Below are 26,251 nucleotides of genomic sequence, written 5' to 3'. Positions count from 1 at the left end.
TGCATGTGTTTATTAATCTTGTAAATCTTGTAAAAATCTGCATGTCCTCAAGTGACGTAATGACTTGCGGATTACATGTTCGAATCACCTTATTTGCAATTGTTTACATAGCAGTACCAGGGTTTCCTCTGATGTATTATAGCCCGGCCAACCACTTCTTACTTGCACCCCTGCCATGCTAAGCATCAGACATTTAGAGCCAGCTGAGTTTTTCTTCTTTTTGTTGCCTTTTTGCCTCACCACATTCAGATGACAAGAATAAGTGACTAGGACCTAGAAAAGGCAACGTAGCAATCCACTTCTGTGGCATTAGAAACCATACTGCTCCCCCGTCATTAAAACCGTTACTGTACGCTTGACTTTTCGTTTCCATTTATGTAGCTAGCTTTTGTGGATCCTTCATTCTGGTTTCCTAGCAGTAAGCTAAATGCTAGCTCACAAACATGGCACAGCCGGTTAAAAAAAAAAAGTGCGGATGAAGTAGTCAATGAGAACCATGTATACACTCCTCTGTGAACGTGATGTGTCGTCGTTACCTGCATGTACCCAGACAGTATGTTCATGGCTTTCGGTCCGGCGGAGATGTAAGACACAGCCTGGTTGTTGTTAGTGATGTAGAGGTCCTCAACCAGGACGTTATCAATGACCAGTTTTTTAAAGAGACGATCCGCATTGTGGCGAGAGTAGGCTGCTCCAATCCCAAACATGCCTGTTTGTACCTTGGCAGATTTAGATCCTGACCGAATGAGAACATTTTCAGCTGTTAATAAAAATAAAAAAAAACACAAACAGCAGCTCAGTTGTTGAAAAGATGAAAGCAGGTGTGTGTACCTATAAAGATGTCCACCAGCATGTTCAGCGTCAGTCGGTTCTGCTGAGTCGTCTTGCCGAACCTGGCTCCAACTTTCTCACAGTTCTCCTGGACAAACCTCACGATTTTCTTCACGTCTTCAGTCACGTTCCTCATCTTGTATTGCTGTGTCAACAACAAACGATTGGTGTTAACTTGATGCTTTAACGGACATGATTAACAGATGAAAAACAAAGCCCTACGTTGGGTTTGGCACAGTTGTCACAGCTGACATCCGGATGTTCTTTACAGAAGTTTTTGTTGAACTTCAGCTCCCCAAAGTAGGCCAGCAGCTGAATTCTTCTGCACTCCATCACGTTCTCACAGAAGTGCACCATGCTGTGCAGGTTGTTGTAATGAGTAGCCTTGGTGTGCTTGTCACCCTCTCTGTCCACTGCCACCACAAAAATAAACAAACATAATGGAGATTTTCCACATTCTTAAAATGATTACTTCACAGTGATTTTGGATGCAACTATAAGTGTTCATWATTTAATCACATACTGCTGATGATCCTCTTAATGCGGTGGACGTCAGTGTAAGAATAAAACAGAACGCAGTGAGAGATCTCTCCATCTCTGCCGGCTCTTCCTGACTCCTGATAATAACCCTCCATAGATTTAGGCAGACTGGCGTGGATCACGTAGCGCACGTCAGGCTTGTCAATACCCATGCCGAAGGCTATAGTGGCACAGATCACCTGGAAAACAAAACAAAAACAATAAGCAATCTTAAACTGCGCCACGTTTTGTATCAAACATCCAGGACCAGCTGGTTGACCTGACCTGGCAGTAGGGCTGCCACGATTAATCGATTAATCGACGACTAATCGATTATTACAATAATCGATGACTAATTTAATAATCGATTAATCGTTTTCTTTTTTTTTGTTCTTTACTTTGTTTTTCTCTCCAAACTGCTTTGACACCTTCCACTGCCACATCTGCCTTTCTGTCCTTGACACACATGCACAGTAGTGGTAACTGGGGTAGGCCGTGGACGTCACAAGACATTATACAGACAGGCTCTGGTATCATGGCTACCTGACAACGGAGCTCAAAAGTGTGGGATCATTTTAAGAAAATGAAAGAGAAACTTGTACAATATCTGCAGAGCAGAACCTGCCTTCCACAGCAATTATTTTTAGTTAGCATTTAGCTAAAATTTAACAATGGTTATATAATAGCAGCTGCATTCTGGCACGATAAGCTCTATGTTTTATATTCAATTAACGTATGATCTGATTAGTCGACTAATCGAAAAAAAAATCTGATTAATCGATTATAAAAATAATCGTTTGTGGCAGCTCTACCTGGCAGCCATCTTGATTGATCCATTTGCTCTGAACATTTTCTCTTTGTCCATCGCTCAGTCCAGCGTGATACGACAGAGCCAGGATTCCAGCCCTCTGCAGACTCTCAGCCATGGCATCACAGTCATTACGAGACAGGCAGTAAACAATGCCAGAGTCACCTGTCAGATACAAAAAAATTTATTTACAAACACTACATCTCTGATAAATAGCTACCACTGAGAATATTCACAACTCATTTTCTAAGTACTATACTTCGAACTTAAATCAGTTATCCAACATCGTTTTAATTTTAATCTTCTATTTAAACTGTTTGACCTCAAGTTCTTTATGCTATCGTTTTTCAGACATCTCACACCTTCAGGTAGTTACAACAGTGCTTTATATAAATTAGAATACATAGAAAGCATCAGAAAACTACTGAAACACTTACGGGGGTAGTGCTTCTTTATCCAGATCATGCAGTCCTCATCAACCTTTTTGGGTTTCTTGGGGAGCACAGAGTACTTCAGGTTCACTCTGTTGAAGCTCATGGTAAATCTGAACACATTAAAAAAATGAATAATAATAAACAATAATAATATTAATGTCCTGATACCGGTGGCTTTCTGAGGTCAGTATGTAGGAACAAGTGAAGCCTTACACTTGTGGCCGAGTCATATTTAGCTGGTTGAGGATGTCTTTTTGCACACGGGGGGTGGCCGTGGCCGTCAGCGCCATCATCGGCACATTGGGAAACTTCTGACGCAGTTCATGCAACTTCTTGTAGTCTGGACGGAAATCGTGGCCCCACTTAAAAAATAAATAATAATAATTATAATAATAAATATGAGGGATGGGATGATTCACAAAATCTATCCTAAAAAATAAAAGCATGTCACAAACTGTGTTATAAATTAAGCAAAGTAACACACCTGGCTGACACAATGTGCCTCATCTATGACGAAGCGGGCCAGAAGACCTCGCTCAAACAGGTTCTGCAAGGCTGAGATCAACCTGTTGCTTGCACTCACCTTGAGGGAAAAATCAGATTTGAGTCATGAAAAAAAATCTTAGTTACTTATAGAGTTAGCTAAACCAATAAAACACTCAAAGTTCTCAGTTTATTCACAAACCACCCAAACGTACCTTCTCAGGTGTGACATACAGCAGTTTGATGATGGGGTCTTTCCTGGAAAGCTGCATGTAAATCCTCCCTGCTTCACTGTCACTTTTATCACCTGACAGGCTGGTCGCTGGAATCTGAAATGTGGGACAATAATAATGTACCTGATTTTTTAAATTTGAGGGACATTTTTTTTGAGGACAAAATCTAGAAAAAGTACAMGTCATCAAAATGTCTTCTGAACAGTACCACATATGTAAAATCGTCTGTGAACAAACACTTACATCGAGGGTGGTGAGTTTCTGGATCTGGTCCACAATTAGTGATTTAAGAGGGGAAATGACAACAGTGACTCCAGGTGAGAGACAGGCAGGCAGCTGGTAGCACAAACTTTTACCTCCACCTGGAAAATACACACATTTGAGAGGTAACAGAGTTACATTATTATAATATTAAATATCATTCATTGAAATGTATTTCATAAAAAATATTCAAAGTTTATGTTACCCCTCATTAAAAAAAACTTTAGTTGAAAGGAGCAAACTGGTCTTTAAATGGTTAAAAAGCTCAAATATTCTCAGTATTTTTGCTATAAATWTTGTGGACTGAAGTAGTTTTAAAAGACTGACAATATCAAATATTTTAGAGCAACTTTAGGGAAGCAGACATTTTTTGTTGTCATTAGGATCATTGACAAAGAATTTTGGATTTTAAAAAGACCTCTTAAGGATTCAGCACATTCCAACCTGCTGACAGGCAAAATCCATTAAACAAAATRAATTATCTGTAACACGGCCTTCAAATGTTCATCCAAACAGAAACAGATTTACTTTAATGACCAACCTGTGGGCATCAAAACAAACGTATCTTCTCCCAGAAGAGCAGCATTGATCGCTTCGAGTTGATTAAACCTAAACTGATGAAGTCCAAAACGTTTATGAAAAATCTTCATCATCTCCTGAGAATAGGGGAAGTTGAAACCTCTGAAGCGATCGTGAGCTGGGTTTTTGAAGTTGGGTTCTGCAAAATAAAACAAAAAAATATTTTCTTAACATTGGGCAATGTGTATTTTGGTTTGTCCTGCATATAAAGGACTATTTACCAATCCTATTGTACCCTWGCATTTATAGAATGACACCCTGCTGACGTAGAAAGAAATAAAAAACAAAAATAAAATAAAAATACGCAAATACAAAATACCTATATATATTGTCTTCTAGTGGTGACAAGTTCCTGTTCTGCAATGCTTAAAGTTTTTTTTTTTTTTRACTTACCTGGTGAATAAATCTTTGATGGTTTCRGGGCAGACACAGGCGTCACTGGTTCCTTCTCCCATGATGACTTCCTTGGTCCGCCTTCTTTAACTGTGGTAGACACGGTGCTGACGTTTTGTCTTGAAACTGATGAAACTGAGGGTTCATCAAAATAATCTGGGATATCAGAATCGTTAAAGTCGTCTATGTCAAAATCATCAATGTAAAAGTCATCTGCTTCAGCCTCAGCTSCAGCTGCAGGAACTGGGTTTCTGGATTTGTTCTGCAAAACAGCCTCAGTCTTTTTCGGTGAGAAGGAGACATCAACATCATTAACATCTAAACTAGTTTCCTCAAACGGACTGAAAGGTGGTTTTGTGATGCTGTAGGCAGATGGAGAGTCACAATTACTCTCATTTTCCATACAGAATATACTGCTGTCCTTATTGTACACGGGCTTTAAATCAGTATTAAAAGAACAATCGGAGTCCACAGTGATGACTGAGGATCTTCTTGACTGCASAGGCTTCTTGTAGTCTGCAGACACGGAGTTGTTGGAAGACAGAAAACTAGATGCACCACAGCTTGAAGACATTKCTTTAAAGTTGGGATCAGAAGTCACGGTGCTGTCCGGCTGCTGCATTTTCAACAAAAAGTCACAACCTGAAGCAAGAATCCTTTTCCTGAAAGASAGAAACACAATGATTGCAGTCATTTTGCTAAACCATTAAACCCGAGAAAACTAAAGTTACACYGACACACATGAACACACCTTTGGGCCCTCTTCAGCAAAAGTTCATCCCCGCAGGACAAAGCGATCAGTTCATGTTCAGGGATGGAATCAACAAGAGCACAAATGGACTCCATTAAACTGAAGAGTTGTTCCTCTACAACAGTAACAGAAAAAAAGTAAAAGAAATATGAGAAGAAAAAAAATTACCGATACATTAATTAATGCCTTAATTTAAAAAATAAAGGCCCGGAGCAAGCATGATAAGACATACAAATAAATAAAAACAACACTCACTTGTTTTGTCTTTCGCTTGGTGATCAGTAGGCTCAGAAAAAGCTCTGGCAGGACTCTTTGACGGGACAAGAATGTCTGTACTCTGTGAATTCCCCAATTTATCTCTGCTTGAAAGAGAAACAATGATRGTTCCTGTAATATTACTTTAATTTCACAGACACACTGCTCAAAAAAATAAAGGGAACACTACTGCTCAAAAAAATAAAGAGAACACTTAAACAACGCACGCTAACTCCCGATCTTAATCAATGAAATATTCGCATTGAGTACATTGTAAACCACATAAAAAAACAAGTTGTTACAGAAGAGAACCATAAACTAAAGATACCAACCTTTTATCCACTTCAGACATTGTGTGAGGCGTCTTCTCAGAAATAGGTGAAGGAGGAATGTAATCAAGATCTTCATCAGTCTCTGGGTTGGCATTAAGTTCCATTWCCTTTGGATCAATCATTTTTTTATTTTTATCTGCGAGGTAACACAAAATGTCAYAATTCAGCTGTGAATTTTTATATACTTTCCCCCAACAGTTTCCCTATACTGACCGTTTCACAGTTACTAATGAACATGCTCAAAATCAGTATTTTGCAATGCATTGTGGTATATATTTATGCCTACCTCTGTTTAGTTGGAATACACTTAGTCTAAACAGTATCTACCCATGTTTCAGCAGAGCTCTGCAGTCATTAACATTGCACGCTGAAAACATTTCACTGTAACAGTGTAAACTACCAATAAAACAAATTTATATATACTTTTGTATATTAACAAAGTCAATWAAAAGCAAGTGTAAAATACCAAAAGTTGAGTGCCAACCTTGAATAAAAGGAAAAGCTATAAATGAATTTGGGCACATRGTGCTCAATTTTAGCAAAAACATCAATTCAAACAGAATAAAMCAGATAGTCACTTACTTGTCTTATCCTCCAATGGTTTAGACACGTCAACAGGATCCTCATCGCTGTCACTTAAGACAGATGTTACAAGCGGAGGAGGACATCGTCTTCTGGGTCTTCTGAGAGGAGAAACCTCAACTTCAATCTCTGCTKGGTCTTGAAACACATCAAGTCCTGGTGAAACTGTTTTCTCATCAACATCTTTTTCCATTTTATCMGTCTCCACACATGTCTGGGCATTATTCCCATTGTTTAATTCGGATTTCTCAAGACAAGCATCTGGGTATTGTTTCCCTGTGAATTTTGGGAATTCTTCATCAGAAGATGACAGTTTGGCGATCTTCGCTGATTTGTCTGAACTGAAAGAGTCATTTTTTATTCGGACAGGTGTTTCAAAGTCSTCAAGATCATCCCAGTCATCGATCGGGAATCCCGACGCATCCAAACTTGAAGAATCAATCCGGCTGCCACAACAAGCTTGACTTTCAGGTTTATTTGGAGCTGGACTCRTCTTACTATCAGTCTTTTCTGAGGGTGTTTGACACAATGAAGACGAGTTACCTGCTGGGCTGAAGGATCCAGACATGCAGTTTGAACTTACAGGAAAGAAGCTGCTGATTTGGGACTTTTGAGGTCTTTCAAGCTTATTTGAAAATGTCAAAGAAGGTTTAGTCACCAAACTGCTCTCAGTGATATTGACATTCCTGTTGGCCAAAACACTTGAGCCGATTACCTTTCTCGGGTATTCCACTTTYGTTGTACCAGATGTGGATTTCTTTTTGAACGAGAAGGCTCTGGGGGGGAAATAATAAGCACAAATGGAAAATTATAAAGTGTCATTTAACGTATGTCTGTAGTAAAATAAAAAAAATAACATGCATTCTGACAAATTTGCAAGGGTGTTACAAGGTATTATTGATTACCGCAGAGTTGTTCAGTTATGATGGGTTTTTGGTTTTCCAAATCTAACATATTTTTATGCGAATGCAAATCTGCCCAAAAAAGGATTTAGACTTTTTTCCTGGCCCAAGTGAAGTCTAAATATCATCACCAGGGCTTCAAATCTCTAAATAGGTAAACATGTGCAAAGTACCCAAACATGTAAATGTGTTTTTAGTTCAACTTTTGCCACAAATTGAAATCAAACGGAGGCAGTGCGGATTCATCCATAACATAGGRCATGATGGTTGTAGGGAGCTGCGGAAATAACATTTCCAATTGCACAACTCTAGGTCTCTCAATAAATGTTTGTGTTCAAATGTTTGCTCCTGTAGTCCAGTTAAACCAACAACAATAACATTAGAGAATGACTAGTTTAGTTCAGGTGCTCCTCATCAACAGATTGCACTGCTAACAGCTAGCTGTTAGTGTTAGCTGGTTTGCTCWCTGCTGTGATTTTATCATTTGACTTTACTTACCCCGTTTTGGGTTTAGCCAGGGATAATTTACTCTGAGCAGCATTGTTGTGCCTCGCCAGCTGTTCTTTTAAATTATTTTGTGGAAGACCTGACATGTTTGCTAGCCAGCTAGCGACACTGTTAGCTTACTATACGAGCCCTGTTGGTGAAGCTGCAGCCAGTTTCCTCAGCATAACAAAATAATGTTTACATTGTTGTCCCACCACTAGTAACGCGGAAAGGTTCATTAGGTTTACACAGTTTTACTAAACGCTTTAAACGCAACAGTAGATTTAGCTGAGCTCCAACATATACCATCATAAATACCGAAATTTGCGCCCATTCAGTAAAGCGACTCTTTATTGGCCAACGCTGAGCGGGACAGAGCAGAGGATTCTGGGAAATGTAGTCTGACGATAAAAATGTGCTCATGAGAATCGCTGGAATCAATAGTATTTTGAATGTTACAAAAATATTTAATGTTGCTGATTTTATATATCATTTACTTATCAAATTATTTATATTTTCAATTCGATTCAACACAACAGTATTTGGGGATTTTAAAGACTRATAAAATACACATCTGATATGTCCTAAACCAATTAGTCAAAATTCCATTGTTTCTGTAAAAACGTTTATTATTTATTGTTATACATTATAATGGGTAATTAAAAAATCTATTGTCAATGAGTAACTAATAAATTTTCAGGTTATCGTTAATAAAAACTAAACCTAGTTTTCTAAAGTTGCAGCAACGCATTATAAAACTATAAATGTGAGGTAGAAAATAAATAAAAAAATGTTATTCTTCTGGTCAATCATTATGCGTGCATATGTTCACTTAATGCCATAAAGGCATGTTGTAGAAATCTGCAACTGAAATAAAAGCATAAACAAACAGATATTTTTGTTGTTGATGTTTTATTAGTGCATTTGTTCACAAGTGGGCTGGAGCAACTTTGTGGTCTGTGCTGTGGTCTAATATTCTGGAGGCTGGGAGTTTGAGCCCAGGTTGCGTCACGAAGGCCATCCAGTGTAAAACAATTACTAAATCTTTCATGCGAGCACACTCACTGTGRCAAACCTTGTAAAAGGAAACAGCTGAAACAAAACCAAAGTGCATTTGATCCCGAAAAATTCACAGAAAACAGTCATCTTGGCTATAACTTCAAAGTAAATCTGATATGACCAAATCTATCATATCATATAACCGTAGAAAAAATATCAGTAAAAATCCAAACGTACTCTTTTGAGAAAATCTTAATGATTGAAACACACGTTGTAGAAATTGTGCATTAAAAAAATATCATTTTCAAAACTGATTTTGATTTTTTTTTTTTTAAATTAAACTACAGGAAAAGCTGAGCAAGCGGCAAGTCCACACATGTTTCTTCCACGCTCGATAAGGAAATATCTGCGAAGAGAACATATTTTTGTTAGTGTTTTTGGTTCAGAAAACTTTGTTAAGATTTTCCATTTAATAATATTAAATAATTACCCATCCATGCCCCAGTTGGGTCCCCATGAGTTCTTCACTATCCAGTAAGGGGTGCCATTCTCTTCCCCATAGCCAACAGCTAACACAGCATGGTTTACCTTGTCTGTGGTGTTGTGACAAGCAGTACTGAAAGAAGGAAGAAAAATCTGTTAGCATGTGACTGTATGCATGGTTGACTTTACACGGAATGAGGAACTGGACCCGTAAAAATAACAGAGACAGAAAAGTCTTCAGTGTTTCGCACATAGAACTTGTATGTGTGATTTAGTACTTTCAAGTCAAAATAAAATGTTCAACTATAAAATAATGATGTCTAATAGCAGGCATCCAAGGTCAAGTTTATCTTATCTCTCAAAAATTAAAACAAAACAGACAAATTCTAGCAGGAATACACTGATCCAGCTAGAAACATTTTGTAGAAGTACATTATTTATGCATTTTTATCAGCCTTTTAATGTTAAGACTTCCTCTCACCTGGTATATACACCCTGGCTGTATTGCATGAAGTCTGAGGTCACCTCAAAGGCTAAGCTGACCGGATTGTGCGTGGCGACAGCATCGACCATTCCCATCTCATCATACTGAGAAACAACRTAAAAACATCAATAGTTTTACTACCTGCCAGAAAAACCTCTACTTAAAGAAATGGTTCTTACCGCTGATATGTTCATCACATTCTTCACAAAAGCAGCAGCCAGCGATGGTTTATACTTGCAAGCACCATCCTATTAAAGAGCAAATTTCAAATGAAAACCACAAGAAGTAATAAAGAGAATATGTTGTTTATGCTTTAGGGTGACAGATCAGTTACCACAGCTTTATAAGGGTAGTCCTGTTCTGTCATTAGTCCCTTGTTGTACATGACGTACTCAAACGCTTGACTGGGAAGACCTCTGSAAGACAGAGAGAGATCTTGTTATAAAAGTATGACCAAAACACACAAAGTTACCAGAAAACCATACAAGAAGGACAGAAACAWCTTCAGCTCTCACCCGTTGCAGCCGTGGTTGTTGAAATCCTGCGCACAGTCCACCAGCTGTTGTTCTGACTGGAAACAAGAAAAGAAAGTTTAAGATGATGGTTAAGATTTTTTCAAGTATTATGGTCACATCTATGTACAAAATAATAATCAAGTAAATAGTAATAAAAAATACATCACCAGTGGCACAAGCTTCCCTTTGTTGATGGCAGTAACAGATTCCAAACAGCCTGTTGTGGAAAAAGTCCAGCAGCTCCCACAACGTCCCTGTGAACAAAACAACAAGAGAACAAAACCAGAATAAGACATTAAAAAATAATGTGAGAGAAGGAAAGATGAAACATGTAATAAATGTAAACACTTTCAAGTTAAATTTCGACATTTTACCAGCTATGCTTATCTTTGGAAACTGAAAACTTTTTATACCCTCCTCAATCTTTAACAGTAAGCTGTTACACCTCAGTTACTACAACTCTTGACATGAGAGTTTTTCCATTCACTAAACTAAGTGCAAAAAAAACTGTTGTACATCAAAGTGATATTTTAGTAAAAGTACAAGTACCTTAACATAAAATTACTTTGGTAAAAGTTAAAGTCTCCTCTAAAAATATTAAGTAAAAGTCTTAAAGTATTTGACTTTTACTGTCCTTAAGCTTCAAAAATCAATTTATGACATAAAATGCACTATATACTATAATAGTAAAAGTATTGAGTAAAAGTGAGAGGTTAGAACTTCAAAAAGAAGTAGAAAGTACAGATAATTGTGTGAAAATATAAGGAGTAGAAGTAAAATGTCAGCTGAAAACTAATTACTCAAGTAAATTATAGATAACCAAAATTTCTGCTTAAAAAATACAAAAAGTTCTTAATTATGACTCCAATACAAACTTATTTTTGACACAGAAAAAAGGTCAAGTTTTTCTTACTGCGTGTTTATTGAACCTGTTCCAACCCCTGACTCTGCAGCACAGATCCAAGCCCTTTGAGCTCCATAAAAAGATAATTGTGCCTATTTTATTATAAACTTCACCTGATTCTTCACTGGTGTTATGTAATTCCCTTTCTTCCTCCAGTCTATGGAGTCTGGAAGCGGTCCATTACTGCCGTAGTAGTTTCCCTTTGTGGCAGAGCAGTTCTGCAAAATATAAATGGTAAATCGTTTATAACACAAAAAATGTTAACTTCTCAACTTCCACGTGAGCAGCTTGTTGTAACAACATTTGGCATTACCTGAGGCTCAGACCAGAGGAAAGCTTCCTTAAACTCACTGAATGTCATGTCAGAAAACTGGTTCAGAGCCACTGCAGGGAGGGAGAAAAGAAATTAGGAGTCAGAAATAAAAAAATCACAATGTAAAAGGGTGTTCTTACTTGTAAAGGAATGATTCCCTTGGTTGTGCTTGTCAATTCTCTTCTTATTTTGTGAGAATACCTGGAGTCTGAGGTAGTACTCCTTCATGTTGTACGCCTTGTTGTGCTGCAGGAGGGACAAACATTACAGTTACAGTAAAGGTATGCAGCTGCTGTGATTTTTCACCGCGCATAACTTGAAAATTAATAATTTAGTTTCACGACTGATAATGATACTGACCTGTGCCATCCATGACTTGAAGTGAAACTCGTCTGGAAATAGTTTAAATTATTAAAAGATCTTTTGTCTTGAGACGCCATGAAAGAGTGTGAAAGTGAAACTGAGCAGGCATAAATAAAAAGATATAAGCTTTACCTTGTTCTGCCACGTAAAACGACGACGATCCAGCTGCGAGACAACACAACACGAGCCAGAACCTCATTGTTGCGATCGGTTCTGTTCTGTTCGTGTTTTTCCACAGCCCGTGTTTAAAGTGGAGCCAGATGAGACAGACAGTGAACAATGAGCTGCAACGTCATGTGTCAACTCTGCACCAATAAAAAAAACCTGCAAAACTATTTCCACTGGAGGCAAAGGAACTTAACCGTCTACATTTCTTTCCATGTAATGAGTTGCTGGGTAAACACTAAACCCAAAGCAAAAATAAAGAAAACGGGCAATTGTTTTTTTTTTTCATTTTGTACCGCTTCATTACAATAAAATATGAAATAACGTATATTTATAGGGATATGATTAACAAAATGCTTTCTTTGTTACTTTGAAAGCAGCTAATAATTTTCTTAAAAGCAGACTTTGTTTAGTAATTTTATTTTTAGACACTGCATTATGGAAGTCCATTTATGCCACTTTTAGAAAAAAAATGCTAAGTCATAATTCTAAGAAACGGTCTCAAAATTATATCTTAGCACATGCACACTGAAACCCTAATGTTCATTTCCGAATTTTTTTATTTTTTTATTTTCTCAAATCTGATTTTTCTGCATGGTTGATCACATTAAACTTTAAATTTGACCTTCATCAGACTCAAGTGTGAATTGAACTCTCCATGGTATTGTTGCAACCTGTGTGCTCAGCATGCTGAGTTTAATATAGTAAATATGGATGATACGTTTGCGTGCATGGATCGCTTCTGAAGTAAATGTGCAATCAGAGCCAATTAAATGATCTGCTATGCTTTTTTTTTGGTCCAGTGTTTACATCTGAGTCTCCTGGTTACTCAGGTGCAGCTGTATGTTTGGAATGGGATCCTAAATGTGTCAAACTCAAGGCCCGAAGGCTAGGGCCAAAGATATATGTCTTCAAATGAGCATGTGCTGCTTTAAAGCAGCTTTGACCATAACATCTCCCATTCTGGGAGTACTGGGAAGTGGGAATTTCCCACTTACAAGTTGTAAATCTAAACTGGAATACTCACTCCTGTGGGAATTTCCTATCGGAAAGTGGGAGCAACTCAARTTACCCCAGTTCAGAATTCAAGACAATAACTACTTACCACAACCCAACAGTGAGTAAAACCCTGTTACTTTTAACAATATTTCTGTATTATTTATTTAAAATTAAGTCAGTCAAACTAGTACTACCTGTCAGTGTTTATGAGAACTTGTGAAAATGCTGTTTCTATGCATAAAATACCATGTAGAGCTCATTTATTGTTTATGAGTGGTGCTCAAAGATCCAATAGTAATTGCTACATCTGAACACTGCAATAACAACCAAACAATAATGAGCTCTACATGGATCTACAAAAACACTTCAGACAAAATGCTCCTGAGATAAAATGGATTTATTAGCAAGAGGTAATTGGGAAACATGTTTCTTTTTTGTTTATTTGTCATTTTCAACTTCATATCTTTTATTTTGTTCTTTTCTTTGTTTCTTACAAAACTGGGAATATCTCTGTAGTTGTGGAAACAAGAGGGTTGAAAGATAATTTTCATACCACTGGGTATTGCTAACAGCAAAAATGTTTATTTGTTTAAATACCTTATAAGATTATGTGCATGTATAAGTGTATACAGTATAAGTAAATAGTTTATTCTGTCTGTGAAGGTGTTGCATGCCTACTACATTAGCCTTAAAAGTGTACTGTACATACATAGTAAAAATACATACAAATATTCACAGAATAATCACTACATTACTATATTCCTGCTAACAGAAATGATTATAAACAGGATTACAGTATAAATGCAAAACACTTTGAAGTTGTGTCCTACCTCTAAGTCATGGTATCAACACCACACTGTTGTAGCATTTTGTATTAAGCTTAAGATACATMTTTTTTTAAGGATTACACTGATCCACGTTGAGAAATATGTCAGATTGCATGTACAAAATGTACAGCACATCTCAGTGAAGTGATTTAACAACAAAGTACAAAATACTTTCTCATGTTCATATAAAGAGCAGGTCACTGCCTCTTATACTACTACAAAAATAGTGTTTGGATGCTGCAGGCAGAGGTCATTCACATACAATTTATCATAGTTTTTAACAGCAATGCATATAACAGAGTGATATACAGTCACGTTCCACAACCACTGGAACAGCAAGAAGGACGGATTGTCTTTTAATTACAGAAGAGCAACAAATCTTTTTACTCTACAGAAATAGAACCCGGACTTTAAGGTACAATATTTGTCTTTTTTATGTTTTAAAGAAAAAGGAATTTCAAGCAATCTGTGCCGTAGTACCAGCATTTACCCTCAGGTGCTGGGATTAGAACATTTTTACTGAATACCAAAATAAACTGTGTCACTGTGTGTCTGTCTCAACAACAATTTTTAATTCAGAATAATGTGGGAGTATTGCAAAATAAGGTYTGTGATTTTGTAAAGCACCTTTTCACAAAAGAAAGAATTTAAAGAATGTTAATTTGTGAAGCCAATTCATCATTTCCAGTTACATTTTGTAAGATTTGGTTTTTGATTAAAGTCTTATCTTTCTCTAAATTCTAATTTCTGAAAAAAGTGATATCTCTTGGCTTCAGTATCACAGCCTCAAACTGTGTCACAAACAGACCATTGATAGTTCATACAGGGGAGGTACAAACCCTCAAGTCTTTCAGCACTGGGGTCCCTCAGRGCTTTGTGCTTGGTCCTCCTCTGTTGTTTCTGTACACTCAGAGCTGGACTCCCAGATATAAGCAGAACCTCTGTTGTGGTGTTTGCTGGTGATAATACGATCACTGCTTGTGTTATAAACACTAAAAAATATTGTACAGAAGAAAACAACCTTTTTTCATTGACAACGAATTCAGTAAGTTTAGAGAAATGGGACAAAGCAATACTGTACATCTCTGTTCAGTTCAGTAGAGCTGAAGAGAAACAGGTATGCAATTTTCAAATAACCACATCATGACACAACACTTTGCTTTCTGTCTAGTTTTACACCTGCTTGGTGACTAGTTCAAAACTGGACCCTTGTCTTTAGAGTAATGAGCAGAAATGAAGAAATAAATACCTCCTATTTTTGGTCTGGGAAGCACAGAGACACTTTTGCTTTGGATATCTTGCTTTCATTTCTACTGATCATTGCTTTCTCTTTAAAAACAAAAAAATACATATATAAAAAAAATAAATAAACCTACGTCCTCTGGGCTCTTTTACCTGATTATGCAGTTCATTTATACAGTGCTACATTGGTTGCAGAGAATGTCAATGATCAATAAAACTCAAAACTAGAGAACAATGGCCAGCAGCATCAGTGCTCAAAAAGTGCAAATTCAACAGTTTCATATGATGCAAAATAATGTCATTGGTCACCAAGAAGACACAGTTGCATGCAACTACAGTGACCTCTATTATTATTCTTGATTACTCAAACAAAAAAAAAAAAGAAAGCCTTTAAAGCAGGTGTCATCATGACAAAAAAATGAAAGAAAATGCAGAAATGTTTTGTGTCATCAAACAACTTTAAACATCTACTGTACAGAAGAGCAAATATCTTAAACATATACAGCTATACAATGGTCAATGTGTATGTCAACTTATGTGTTATATTAACAGAGAAAACAAAGTGTGGAGCACCACCTTCCCCATCAGTTGGACACTTTGGGCTCGATTCTGAGCGAGGCTTCGTACAAGCTTTCCTCATCGAGAACAAAACTCATGTCTAGTAAATACTGTGCTACCTGGGAAAAAAAAGCAGAAAAAAGAAGAAAACGTTAAGAATTATGCTTCTAAACTGATCCACCTCAACTGGTCTATTACTTTGTAGGCTCTTTTCAGTGAATAAGTCCCAGCCTGCTGATGTATAAAACAATAGCATCTTTTAGTTTACGCAACAGAAGAAATGTGGAGAGGCAGATGTGTGTTTTTGTGTTGAGACAAAGGTAATACARCACTAAAAACACATCAGTGAATGACTCTCAAAACCAGAGCTCCATTTTTTTAATCAATGTCCTCTTTTAAAATTTAGTCGTTGCTTTTATTGGCGAATGTTGATCACCTAAATGTTTGTTCTGGGCCTCCAAAGCATCACTGTCACCATGGCCTGTAGAAAGTTGGACCCAAGTATGCAGACACAACTCAAAACAATAAACACTTTCTATTTACGAAGTGAAAACAAAAGGTTGACATGGCAGCCAAAAACCCAAATAATCACAGGAGAACACGAAAAACCGGACTGTGGCACGAGAACCATGTGAAGATGGACAACAACAGATTAAACAGGCTGGGACTGATGAGGGAAGTGGCTACAGCTGTGTGACACGGGAGCAGGGAGGGTGAAGATGGTCATAGCAGGTTGACTGGAGAAAACACTGAGAAGCAGATAACTAAATGAGAAAAGGTGATAAAGGGGATGATGTAAACAGAACTAAGCAACACAACAACAGACTATTAACAAAAGACTAACAAAAACACAGATCCTGAAAATTACTGCATGTTCACTTTGTTTCTTGATTGGATCAGACCACAACAGTCAACCTTTGGTTCCCAAGTCCTGTCTTTGGCATTATTTTATTGTCAGATTAGGTCTCTTGTGTGATTGACACTAGTCAGTGTAAACTAAGAACATGGAGAGGCTTTTACCCAGTTTTTGACACATCATGTTTTGACTTTTTCAAAATCACTCATATCCCAACACTCATATATTATTTTTGTTTTAACATGTGAGTGTCAACATATAATACATGTTTTTTATGTTCACACATGAAAATTTAGGACAGAGTTATCATTTTTGAGGCCATAAAGAATGGTCATTCATTTCTCCTGCTAAATAAGTTCATAAAGGAAGCTTTAAAGTCATTTTTCTTGACCCTTAAATTACCTCTCTGGCCATTGTTGCAGCTCATGTTTGGACATTTTAAAGTCATTTCACCAGTTTAGAAAGCTTATACTAAAAAAAGGTTAATGGATAACTAAAAAAACTACTGAGATGCATAAGGACGTTAATGTATAATGTTCCGAGTTTAAATCCCACTCTTTTATGTTTGCCGTGCCATATTCAAAACAGACTTATTTTATTGGTGGGTAGGAGATCTTGTTTTGTCAGCCTATTGTGATTGTTTCGTTCTACTAGCTTATCACAACACAAATGTAACAAATTTCAAAGTATTGTTCATAAATTATATTTTCTCAAATATTTTTATTTTACTGTGAACCAATAGAAAGCTCTTCTTTTTTCTTTTAAAWTGTTTAAAGACAGGGAATTATTGTTTGATTAAAGCCAATAAAGCATGTTCATAATACTGAAAGGGGTCACTAGTAGGTGCAGCTTGAATCGTCCATCCATCCGTCATTTAATTATTTATTCAATCATTCACTCATTGTCTCAGCCTTGATGCATTCAGAGTACCTAATTAAAAAAACAATAATAAATAATAAAATAAGCACACTGATTTAATGCTAATAATAAATTTAAGATGTAAAAAGCCAGAATCAGTGGTCTTCAGTCTGAACACTGATTTACCTTTGGTTGCAGGTCAATCTTATACGCTGTTTGTTGAAACTGCCTGATTTCTCTGATGATGTGCGAAATCTAAAAGAAAAAAAAAAGAAAAGGAAAACCAACATGTTACCTTCTAAGTTTCAAACTTTTTTTTCACAGAGAGTATCACAAAACACCTCACCATCCTCATCTTTGAGAAGTTAACCAAGTTGTCTTCGGTGTAGTTTGGCGTTCCCTCCTCAATGAAAGCCAGGTCCGTGAGGTACATCCCCAAATACGGCACACAGGGGGGGTCGCAACTGAAACAAAAACATGTTTATCCCTAATCTACTACATGTGTTCTGTGACGTTCCACCTCAACATTTTGTCCCTTAAATAAAACTCACTTTTTCAAAGCCTCTCGAAGGTTTTTGAACCTCCCCTCTGAAGACACCAGCTTTTGCAGCTTGTCAATTAATGCTCTTGTCTGGAAAAGAAGAAGACGAAGAAAAAAAAAGAAGTTATACTAGTGCCAACACTGCAGAGGGAACTAACGGATCTGATGTCYGCAGAGACGGGCACCTGCTTGGAAATCTTGAGCCAGGTCTTCTTGAGGCGGAAAACCGAGCTGCGGTTTAGAGAGGAGGTGATTTCCAGCACGGCGTTGTAGTTGTGCAAACAGCGGCAGATGTCAGCCACGGCGACCCACTTCTCTATGACTGTCACCCGAGTGGCCGTGTCGTCGCAACGAAGGATCTCTGTGGCGATCAGGTTGCTGACCTAGGAGGGGGCAGAAGGAAAATAAATTGTTTTCACCTAATATTCGAATCGTGTCGATTTTTCCCAACGTAACCTACATCATTGAAATGCTTAGTTGTCCTCATGATGTACGGTGTTTTCTCATTTTTGTCGTTTTTCATCCAGCCTTGACCAAAGAATTCCCTGAAAAGTTGGAAAATAAAAGGACGGTTGGCTTGAAGAGTTTATGAGTGTGTGTTCTAGGTGTGCTGCCACTCACTCGTATGGGATGACTTTAAACACCAGGTGGTCCAGCAAAGTCAGCTGCTCTGCGATTTCCAAGGCAGAGTGGTTCTCGAACGACTCAGCCTTCCCCGCTCCAGTCTAGGAGACACAAAAGAGTCAGAAGATTAGGTGAGACAGATGCAGTTTGAGTCGGTCGGGTCATAAAAAAACAAAGCGCCTCAACAAAAGCATTTGTTGTGCTTTTGTGTCAAAAGCAACTTGAGAGCTAGTTAAGGTAAATACTGGATGATGTGGCTGTATGTGTATTTTAATATTATGCAATATTATGTTGCTTTTTTAATCCAGTATGATCCTAAAGTTTAATCCCCAAAGCTGATATATAATAGGTGAGAGGAAAGGTAAACAAGATAAAGTTTAAAGTAAAAAAAACTGTTTTGGTCAAAAACAATATTAGGTTTCAGGACTGCCATGAGAGGAAACAAAGAAAACGTCCTGCCTAAGAACAGTCTGAATGGCAGTAAGTCATTTTTTTGCTTAACATTATTTTTATAAACATATAAATTATTGAGCATCCATGCCTAAGGAAGGAAAAGATTAAAGTTGTTCTTTTGGTTACTTCATTTTTCAGGGGTAGCCATATTGAAACCAGGACAAATAATTTGGTTTAATGCCAGATGCCCTTCCTGATGCTCAGATTTGCAGCCCCACGATCGTAAGACCTTATCACTGACCACTGATCAACCGCATCCCCATGGAGTTAACAAAAATAAAAAAGTAAAAAAGTGACAAATGCAAAAACATCACTCACCAGTTGTGTTACATCTTCTATGGTGATCTGGTTGTCACCGTGATCTTCCTGAGTTAAAGTCCTGACAGACAGGTAAAACAAAGAAAGTTCAGTTGTCCATCGACATATCTAAGTGATGCGTGACCTAACTAAGACAGAAAATAGTCCACTGATTGAGCACGTTTTAATCCCACAGCTGAGCAGCACCTGACAGTACCTGATGATGTTCGCTGCTGCTTTTCTCTCCTGCGTCAGCAGCTCGGGGTCGTGCATCACTTCCTCCAGGAAGGCAATAACTTTTGTCTTCAGCTCATTGTTGCTCTCAAAGTCCTAAAGTGGCACAGATTATTACACACAAACAGGTGTCTCATTAAAGGATAGAGAATCTCCACGGTACTGATTGCAATTAAACAACTTTTTCTATTAGTTGAGCTCTATTTGTGTTAATTTTTGCAGCCTTGCAAACTTTGTCAATGGTTATGATAAAATATCTCACAGAGTTGTCTTTCTTTCATGTTTACATCCTTTCTATGGACAATAATAAAACTATTTTCCCCATACGTCCTCTTTATTCTACCTTTTTAAAACTTAACCTGACAGTCTTTGCAACTTACACTGAATTTAGACATAAAAGATATTGAAAGTCCATCAGACTGGCCTAACATAATTTTGGAATACACAACACGAATGCATTAAAATATAAAAAGCTCATAGTCATATTGTGCATATTGAAACTGCAATGACAACATTTATTGGGAATAATTTGTGTAACCCTGATAGTTAAGCTTTATACAAAGGCAGCGTTCATATCAACAGATCTAGTCTTGAGTTTTAAACATTATGTACAGTAAATTAATGTTTACCGGTGAGTGTTTGGACACCCAGTGCCTCAGCACATTCAGGACTCTGTTGGTCGCTGCTCGTCTGATCACAAACTCTTTGTCTCCATTTCTCTGATCTGTTGGAAAACCTGCAGGAAATAAAATGAAACCATGAGCAAAGAGTAAACCAAAACTGGAGAACACAAAACACTATTTTCAAAGTTTGGCAGCTCAGTTACAAAGAAGTGCAAGTAAAGCTTTAATGTAGCTGCCATTGGACTCTAAGTAGGTGTGTAAACCTGTGCTGGCTAGGGACATCCGTCTATATTTCTCCTTGGTTGGCGTTCCCTCGTTGGCTCCAGCTGTAGCGATGGCGAAGGCGGAGGCAGCGGACAGGGCGCTGCGGTTGTTGTCGAGCTCTCGACACGAGGACATGACCATGCCGTTGTTGTAGGAAAACAAAGAAAACTCTAGAGAAAAGGAAACATTTGTCACGCCTGAATCGACGAATCATAAATGACTCAAAGTTTCATTAATAAACCTGTGCTCAATAGCATTTTTTAGGTTTAACTTAATATGCATATACTGCAGAATGGCCTGCTTTCCATGGCACAAGCTTCCACTAGGGAGCACCAGAGACCCATCAGTTCCCTCCAGACTTTCCTTTTCAAGAGGCTTTGATATTTAAGATGGGTGCAGCTAAATATAGCCACCGAATATCAGCATAACAGTGAAATCAACAGATTCTCTTCTGTGTGCTGTCTCTGAATCCTGGGAACACAGATCGCGAGCAGATACAAATCTGTCACCCTGATCAACAGTTTCGCACGACCGGCGTGTTATTGCACAGCTTTCGCCTCGAAAAAGCCTTTGTGCATTTTCGTGCAAAGATTTAGAGGGCGAAAAATAATCTTGGCACCAGTGAAACAGGCTCATTACTGGGGGCGGCAAGGAAAACACGCTCTTGATGTAGTTGCTATGACACAAGTTTCCTAAACACCTACTGTAGCCGAGCTTTGGTTTCCCCCACAAGCTCATAAACATGGACAGATGGATTTATATAAAGCTTCTCAGCTCTTTCTTTGGATAACATACAGGGCCTTACAACCAATAGCTAATTGAGAGGCTTGGTTTTTCCTTTAAAAAGTAAAGATTTCCCACCTATTAAAAGTAAAATATGCTTTAGTGAGAACTGATTAATGCTGACTGTAAGGTAAACTTGAACTGTGTCGAAGGCTCACCGGGGGGGAGCCTTGGATACAGGTGGCTTGTCAGTGTGCAGCCTACATGCGTGGTTATCAAACACTTGATTTGTGATTATATCACTCTCCACATTTAGGACAAAATGTACCTGAGGAGTTTTTGCATTTGACGTTTTTCGGCGTGGTTGGAGACTTGGTAGGAGACGATTCTGGCTCGCCTTCATCGCTCTGGTTTTGATCATTGTCGCTTTCTTCTCTCACGGAGAGATCTGCATCGTAACGAAGAGAAATTAGCGAAAAGCTTGGTCACTGGAGATTTTGATAACAGCAAGGTAAACTGTTGAAGGAGATAAATCATCATGCTTTTAAATCCTTCTTTTTCACATTTAAATCATTCAGTTGGGGTCTATATAAAGTGGAACTGCACCCTTTTTCTGGGGTGTGTCTCAGATCAAATCTTTTTGATGTGATCTCTTTAAAGCCAAACGYGGAGCATCGCACTCCACCAGCTTTCCTGTGATCCATTCTAGTTTGACAGAGGGGTTAACGACTACATAGTGGCACAGAAACATTTTATTTACAAAGAGTCTGACCCAGAGCCAGAGGAGAACGAAGATAACCAAATTGTAGTTGGTAAGTCCAGACATTATTTAGAGAAGTTCTGATGCATTTTTTTGTCGTAATAGTTTAGAAAATGCTATAGAAAACTGAACAGGTTGAAAAATATGACCCAGACAGAATATAAAGATACAAATGCAGCATCAAAAGAGACTAAATTCAACTTTTCTGCACTCCTAGACACTCCAAGTACACAACTAAATGTATTTAATGGCTAAAAATGTTTCACTTAAATTGCTGACCAACCTTGTTTGCACAYGGAGGTCTCCTCCACCTTGTCCTTTTTGTCCTCGCCCTCATCAGAGATCTTGCTAGCGATGGGGCTGGACACGTAGAGCTTGTTGATGTCCAACGTGGTCTTGCTGAACGGGGACATGGAGGAGTACATGCTTGCATAGCCATTCGAGGAGCAGCTGAGGGCAGCCAGGTCAAGAGCTTTGCCCCCAGTGATGATGGGGATGTTGAGGGAGAGCTTGCGGCGGCGGTTGGGGGATGAGTTCTTGGCGATGGCCAGAGGAGGAGGGGAGGAAAACTTTCGGCTAGCCCTGGGAGAGCTGGGAGGCTCCCCGTATAGGAGTTTACTGTTCTGACTGCTGGCGAAGAACAGCTCCAGGGACCTACGTCAAGTGAGTTATACACATTTGATTTTAGCACAAAGGAAAATGTTTCTTTGATATTTTGAAAATATGTTTGTTTGAAATAAAAGGCTTAGCCGAACAAACAGCATCTCCTGAATAATTCATGCAGAACGTGAAATCAGATTTTTATTTATTTTTTTGCTCAACAGCCATGTCTCGACGTTTTCGAGCAGGATACAGACTGCAGCGTTTCAGCAAACCTCTCCCACTCCCTGCCACCCTCCTGCCGACCTCACGGGTTCCCATAAATAGCACAGCGAGTGATAGTGCGCATGGCCACTGCTGACACAAGCAGCCAAGTGTAGGTGTCTCGCAGTGACATTACAAGCGCCGTGGGAAAGCATACTGCAGGGTGTGGACACGGGGAGCTCTCCYCGATCTGATCCCCACACTGTTGGGCTCTCACTTTGGGCATGTGGCGCAGTGAGGAAGCCCACAATGCAACGCTCTGTCTATATTTCACACTATGGATCTTCTGCAAACAAGGAGAAAAAGGGAAAGGAGGGGAGGGTGGGGTCTTGCAGCACTGAGTTTGGTTGCCATAGAGCGATGCATCTCAGTTTAGACGCTCCAAACTAACACAGAAGGAACTGAACCCAATTACCGCTATCAGCCAGGAAAAATATAAATAAATCAGCACACATGCATGGACACACAGTGGCACTGAAGCAACATAGAACAGAGTGTTATTTTCTGCTTCCTTGTGTGTATATTTATCACCAAGATAAACCATTTTAAACACACATAAAGCTTCAAAATAACTTGTGAATTTAGGGGATCAACTGAGATATAAGAATCTGGAATGTAAAGACTTTGATTTTATTTGATAATTACCATCTTTAGTTTATTAAATTAAAGAAGATTTAATTTATCATGTATAAATTAAATGGATAGATTCTATGAAGTGGGTCTCTGTGACATGTTACAAGCAACTGATATCTCACTTGGTGAGGATAACTTTTTCATAGACCTCATTTTGGAGAAACAGAGTTTAATTCATCGGCCTGATGAGCTAACGTCCCATTTAGTGCAGCCTGGAACACTTCCTGTAGCATAGTCGTATTATTTCTGCAGGAATAACTGAGTAATGCAAAACTGTCGGAGGGGTGAAGTTTTATAAAATAACATTCACAGAAATCAATATGAATTTTGTTTCCTGAAGTTTCTTAAAAACGGCAGCAATCCATCCTGGCTTAAAATACTCCACAGGAACTGATGAAATCTGCTCTCGCTGACAAAGTTGTATAACACAAATTATGTCATTTTGCTCAGCTCTGAGAGCTCATTCTCAGCACAGCGTCCAAGTGGAACTTTTTTTTTCTCGGGGGGATGTGTCAACAACTGTGTGATTGGTCAGAACTTTGTTTTGTGCGTGTTTATGTCTAAAAGTGGGACGACTACTACATTGGAGTCCTTTCGTCCAGGTTTCTTTACTTCTCGCAGAGTGTAACTCCAGCTTCGGTCTGTATAGGTCCGAAGCTAGTTGCTGCTACCACTCTTCTCTTTGTGGTGGGAAAGACCCAAATCACTTTATGTAAATAAACATTTCATGCAATGCTTATAGCATTCTCGAGAACTACATTCAAAATCTTTTGGGATTAGAGCTATCCACCTTCGAGGTTGTTTAAAAAAACATCTACAACAGGTGAGATACATTTCCACAGAACCTCACTTTATGAAACCTGAACTTTTGTTTTAAACTTACAATTTAAACAATAAATACTGGACAGCAGGGGTCTTTAACAATGGGGTCATAAATGTACAGCATGGGGGATGTGAAAACTTTGGTTAATTAGACCTTTTTTATACATTTCCAAAACTATGTATTTAAACACACATTAACATGAATCCAACATGTTATTGGAAAATGTAGGCATAAAATAATGTACTTCATTCAGAAATACACACATTCAGCGGGCACACCAGCTTCACTTACAGCCTGACCTAATGGGTCTTTGCTCTGTCTCCCCATCAGTTTGGGGGTCCCAGACTGAAAAATGTTGAAGACCCTTGCTGTACAGTTCATAAAGGAAAATATTTACTATAAAATGATAATAGTTTTTACACCTCCACATCTGCTTTATTTGCCAACATTCTAAGATTGTCACTTGATCAAAACATCAGTGTTTTATGGTAAAATGATATGTATCTACAGTGCTGTCAGCAACTTTGCCACATGGCCGTCTGTCCAGATGCAAGCGCGACTCACCGAGCAGGGATAGCACTGATGGGCTTCTTGTAGATAGTGATGAGTTTATCCAGCACCACGTCAGCTGTGGTGAACACACGGTAGGAGTGGAGGAAGGTGTTGAGGAAGTCGATGGAGAGGAAACGGAGGTCGGTCAGCCTCTCCAGCAGACGTTCGACGCTGGCGTAGCGGATCTGCAGCACTTTGCAGGAATTCATCATCTTACTGAAGCGGATGTCCACATCATCGCAGTACAGACTTGAATCTGATCTGTGGGCAAAAACGCAAAAAATCAGAGGTGGAAAAAAACCAGACTGGAAGGAGGAGAAGACACATGCATGGGAATAAACATTTCTCACTTGATCATCTGTGGCACTGTGACTTTGGAGTTGTCCTCAAAGGCGTTCATCATGAGGCCATTGCAGCGGATGTTGTCTATGCACTGCAGGACACAGACGGTAAAATACACAGATAAGACGGGGGGGAATAATAGCGAGTTCTGTAATATGAAGGCTGAAGTCGCCTCGCTGCTGGAGACTGTGATGCGTGTTGACGTGCCTGGCTGATGTCACTGGTCCAGGCAGACTTCTCCTGCCTGGAGGAGGCCACCAGGATGATGGTGAATGACTGGCTGTCCTTTGGCTCCACGACGATCTTGAAGTCCAGGTGCTCCATGTCCTGGCCACTCTTGTCTGACTTAGCTTTGAGGTCAGCACAAAGATAAAACATCATTTCTGTCACAGCTTTAATCGCCTATGTAATGTAAAATTCAAAGGACAGTAAAAAAGAAAGAAAATAATGGTAAAAACAGCCGTCAAAATATTATAACATCTTTTTAAAGCTCTTCTTCAAAGCTCAAGCCAAAGGTTTCCAAAGCCTTATCTTTGTCTGTTTGTCAGCAAGATTACACTAAATTATGAGGGCAAAATTTGTGAACCTTAGTGAAATTGAAAAAGCAAGGACAAAAGACAAATTCATTAAATTTAGCTGAAGATCGGGATAATTTTTTTTAAACAATTACCTCTTAGGAAGAGGTAGCGCCCCATTTTACTTGGTAATTTGTTTTTTGCTGCAGCCTGATTTCATTTTCAAATGACTAATTACACAATTTTAACACTCAAATATGCACTGTTAATGCTGAATGTTAYGTAAAGCTTCATACATGGTGCATATAATGCAAACTGTTGCAAACACTTACATTCATCATCTGTTCCCTCAGGGTCCTCCATCAGAGTGCAGTCTATTAGCGAGACAACTCCATTCTAAAAATAGCATTCAATGCAGATTCAGTTTTTTTAAATCTACCACATTTGACCCAACATAATGCATCTATGTATGACATAACAGGCATTAATGCAACACATTTTATTAATGTCCTCTCCTTGGGCTGCTACCTTATCGTGGTGGAGGGGTTTGAGTGTCCCAATGATCCAAGGAGCTATGCTGTCTGGGGC

At 38.5% G+C, this 26,251-nt stretch overlaps 3 protein-coding genes across 6 annotated transcripts in view; all 3 read right to left on the bottom strand.

Annotated features, from left to right (window-relative positions):
* Positions 1–8,178, bottom strand: part of blm (BLM RecQ like helicase) — a 9,649-nt gene extending 1,471 nt beyond the window's left edge. The window contains exons 1-18 of one of the 4 annotated variants that reach the window (XM_014003558.1): positions 7,862–8,178; positions 7,177–7,237; positions 6,462–7,086; positions 5,880–6,015; positions 5,548–5,654; positions 5,293–5,407; positions 4,542–5,203; positions 4,111–4,287; positions 3,552–3,670; positions 3,291–3,404; positions 3,077–3,175; positions 2,806–2,954; positions 2,596–2,702; positions 2,163–2,323; positions 1,355–1,550; positions 1,054–1,244; positions 832–976; positions 537–736 (exon numbers count right to left, since the gene is read on the bottom strand). In XM_014003558.1, coding sequence (XP_013859012.1) covers positions 537–736; positions 832–976; positions 1,054–1,244; positions 1,355–1,550; positions 2,163–2,323; positions 2,596–2,702; positions 2,806–2,954; positions 3,077–3,175; positions 3,291–3,404; positions 3,552–3,670; positions 4,111–4,287; positions 4,542–5,203; positions 5,293–5,407; positions 5,548–5,654; positions 5,880–6,015; positions 6,462–7,086; positions 7,177–7,237; positions 7,862–7,956 — 3,459 coding nt within the window. In that variant the 5' untranslated portion in view covers positions 7,957–8,178. Of the gene's footprint in view, positions 1–536; positions 737–831; positions 977–1,053; positions 1,245–1,354; positions 1,551–2,162; positions 2,324–2,595; positions 2,703–2,805; positions 2,955–3,076; positions 3,176–3,290; positions 3,405–3,551; positions 3,671–4,110; positions 4,288–4,541; positions 5,204–5,292; positions 5,408–5,547; positions 5,655–5,879; positions 6,016–6,461; positions 7,238–7,861 lie in introns of all 4 variants that reach the window. The other 3 variants (XM_014003555.1, XM_014003557.1, XM_014003556.1) reach the window with 3 other exon arrangements.
* Positions 8,179–8,744: 566 nt separating this feature from the next.
* ctsh (cathepsin H) lies at positions 8,745–12,207 on the bottom strand. The gene is made up of 12 exons (XM_014003554.1): positions 12,043–12,207; positions 11,908–11,939; positions 11,688–11,793; positions 11,548–11,618; positions 11,348–11,452; positions 10,498–10,584; positions 10,331–10,386; positions 10,150–10,231; positions 9,995–10,063; positions 9,813–9,919; positions 9,339–9,464; positions 8,745–9,254 (listed from the first exon to the last, which is right to left on the bottom strand). Exons 1-12 carry the CDS (start codon positions 12,107–12,109, stop codon positions 9,185–9,187), a joined length of 978 nt encoding a protein of 325 aa, XP_013859008.1. The 5' UTR covers positions 12,110–12,207; the 3' UTR covers positions 8,745–9,184.
* A 1,245-nt stretch (positions 12,208–13,452) lies between these two features.
* Positions 13,453–26,251, bottom strand: part of rasgrf1 (Ras protein specific guanine nucleotide releasing factor 1) — a 33,225-nt gene continuing 20,426 nt past the window's right edge. Inside the window, exons 11-27 of the mRNA XM_014003553.1 lie at positions 25,996–26,059; positions 25,356–25,498; positions 25,157–25,239; positions 24,819–25,067; positions 22,218–22,588; positions 21,503–21,622; positions 20,451–20,621; positions 20,194–20,300; positions 19,548–19,660; positions 19,352–19,412; positions 18,578–18,681; positions 18,417–18,501; positions 18,142–18,339; positions 17,967–18,046; positions 17,762–17,879; positions 17,602–17,670; positions 13,453–15,820 (exon numbers count right to left, since the gene is read on the bottom strand). Of these exons, the coding sequence (XP_013859007.1) occupies positions 15,728–15,820; positions 17,602–17,670; positions 17,762–17,879; positions 17,967–18,046; positions 18,142–18,339; positions 18,417–18,501; positions 18,578–18,681; positions 19,352–19,412; positions 19,548–19,660; positions 20,194–20,300; positions 20,451–20,621; positions 21,503–21,622; positions 22,218–22,588; positions 24,819–25,067; positions 25,157–25,239; positions 25,356–25,498; positions 25,996–26,059 (2,229 nt within the window). The 3' untranslated portion in view covers positions 13,453–15,727. The remainder of the gene's footprint in view (positions 15,821–17,601; positions 17,671–17,761; positions 17,880–17,966; positions 18,047–18,141; positions 18,340–18,416; positions 18,502–18,577; positions 18,682–19,351; positions 19,413–19,547; positions 19,661–20,193; positions 20,301–20,450; positions 20,622–21,502; positions 21,623–22,217; positions 22,589–24,818; positions 25,068–25,156; positions 25,240–25,355; positions 25,499–25,995; positions 26,060–26,251) is intronic.

The sequence above is a fragment of the Austrofundulus limnaeus genome, unplaced genomic scaffold (genome assembly GCF_001266775.1).
Source record: "Austrofundulus limnaeus strain Quisiro unplaced genomic scaffold, Austrofundulus_limnaeus-1.0 Scaffold19, whole genome shotgun sequence".
NCBI lineage: Eukaryota > Metazoa > Chordata > Actinopteri > Cyprinodontiformes > Rivulidae > Austrofundulus > Austrofundulus limnaeus.
Note: the sequence above shows the minus strand (reverse complement) of the source record. Positions and strands in the feature narration are given on the sequence as shown.

What these genes read in the sequence shown, in the direction of transcription:
- ctsh (XM_014003554.1), bottom strand. Translation starts at nt 12,109, where the DNA reads ATGAGGTTCTGGCTCGTGTTGTGTTGTCTCGCAGCTGGATCGTCGTCG. An exon ending in GTTTTACGTGGCAGAACAAG is followed by an intron (nt 11,940 to 12,042) that starts GTAAAGCTTATA and finishes AACTATTTCCAG; the next exon opens with ACGAGTTTCACTTCAAGTCA. An exon ending in ACTACCCTTATAAAGCTGTG is followed by an intron (nt 10,064 to 10,149) that starts GTAACTGATCTG and finishes GCTCTTTAATAG; the next exon opens with GATGGTGCTTGCAAGTATAA.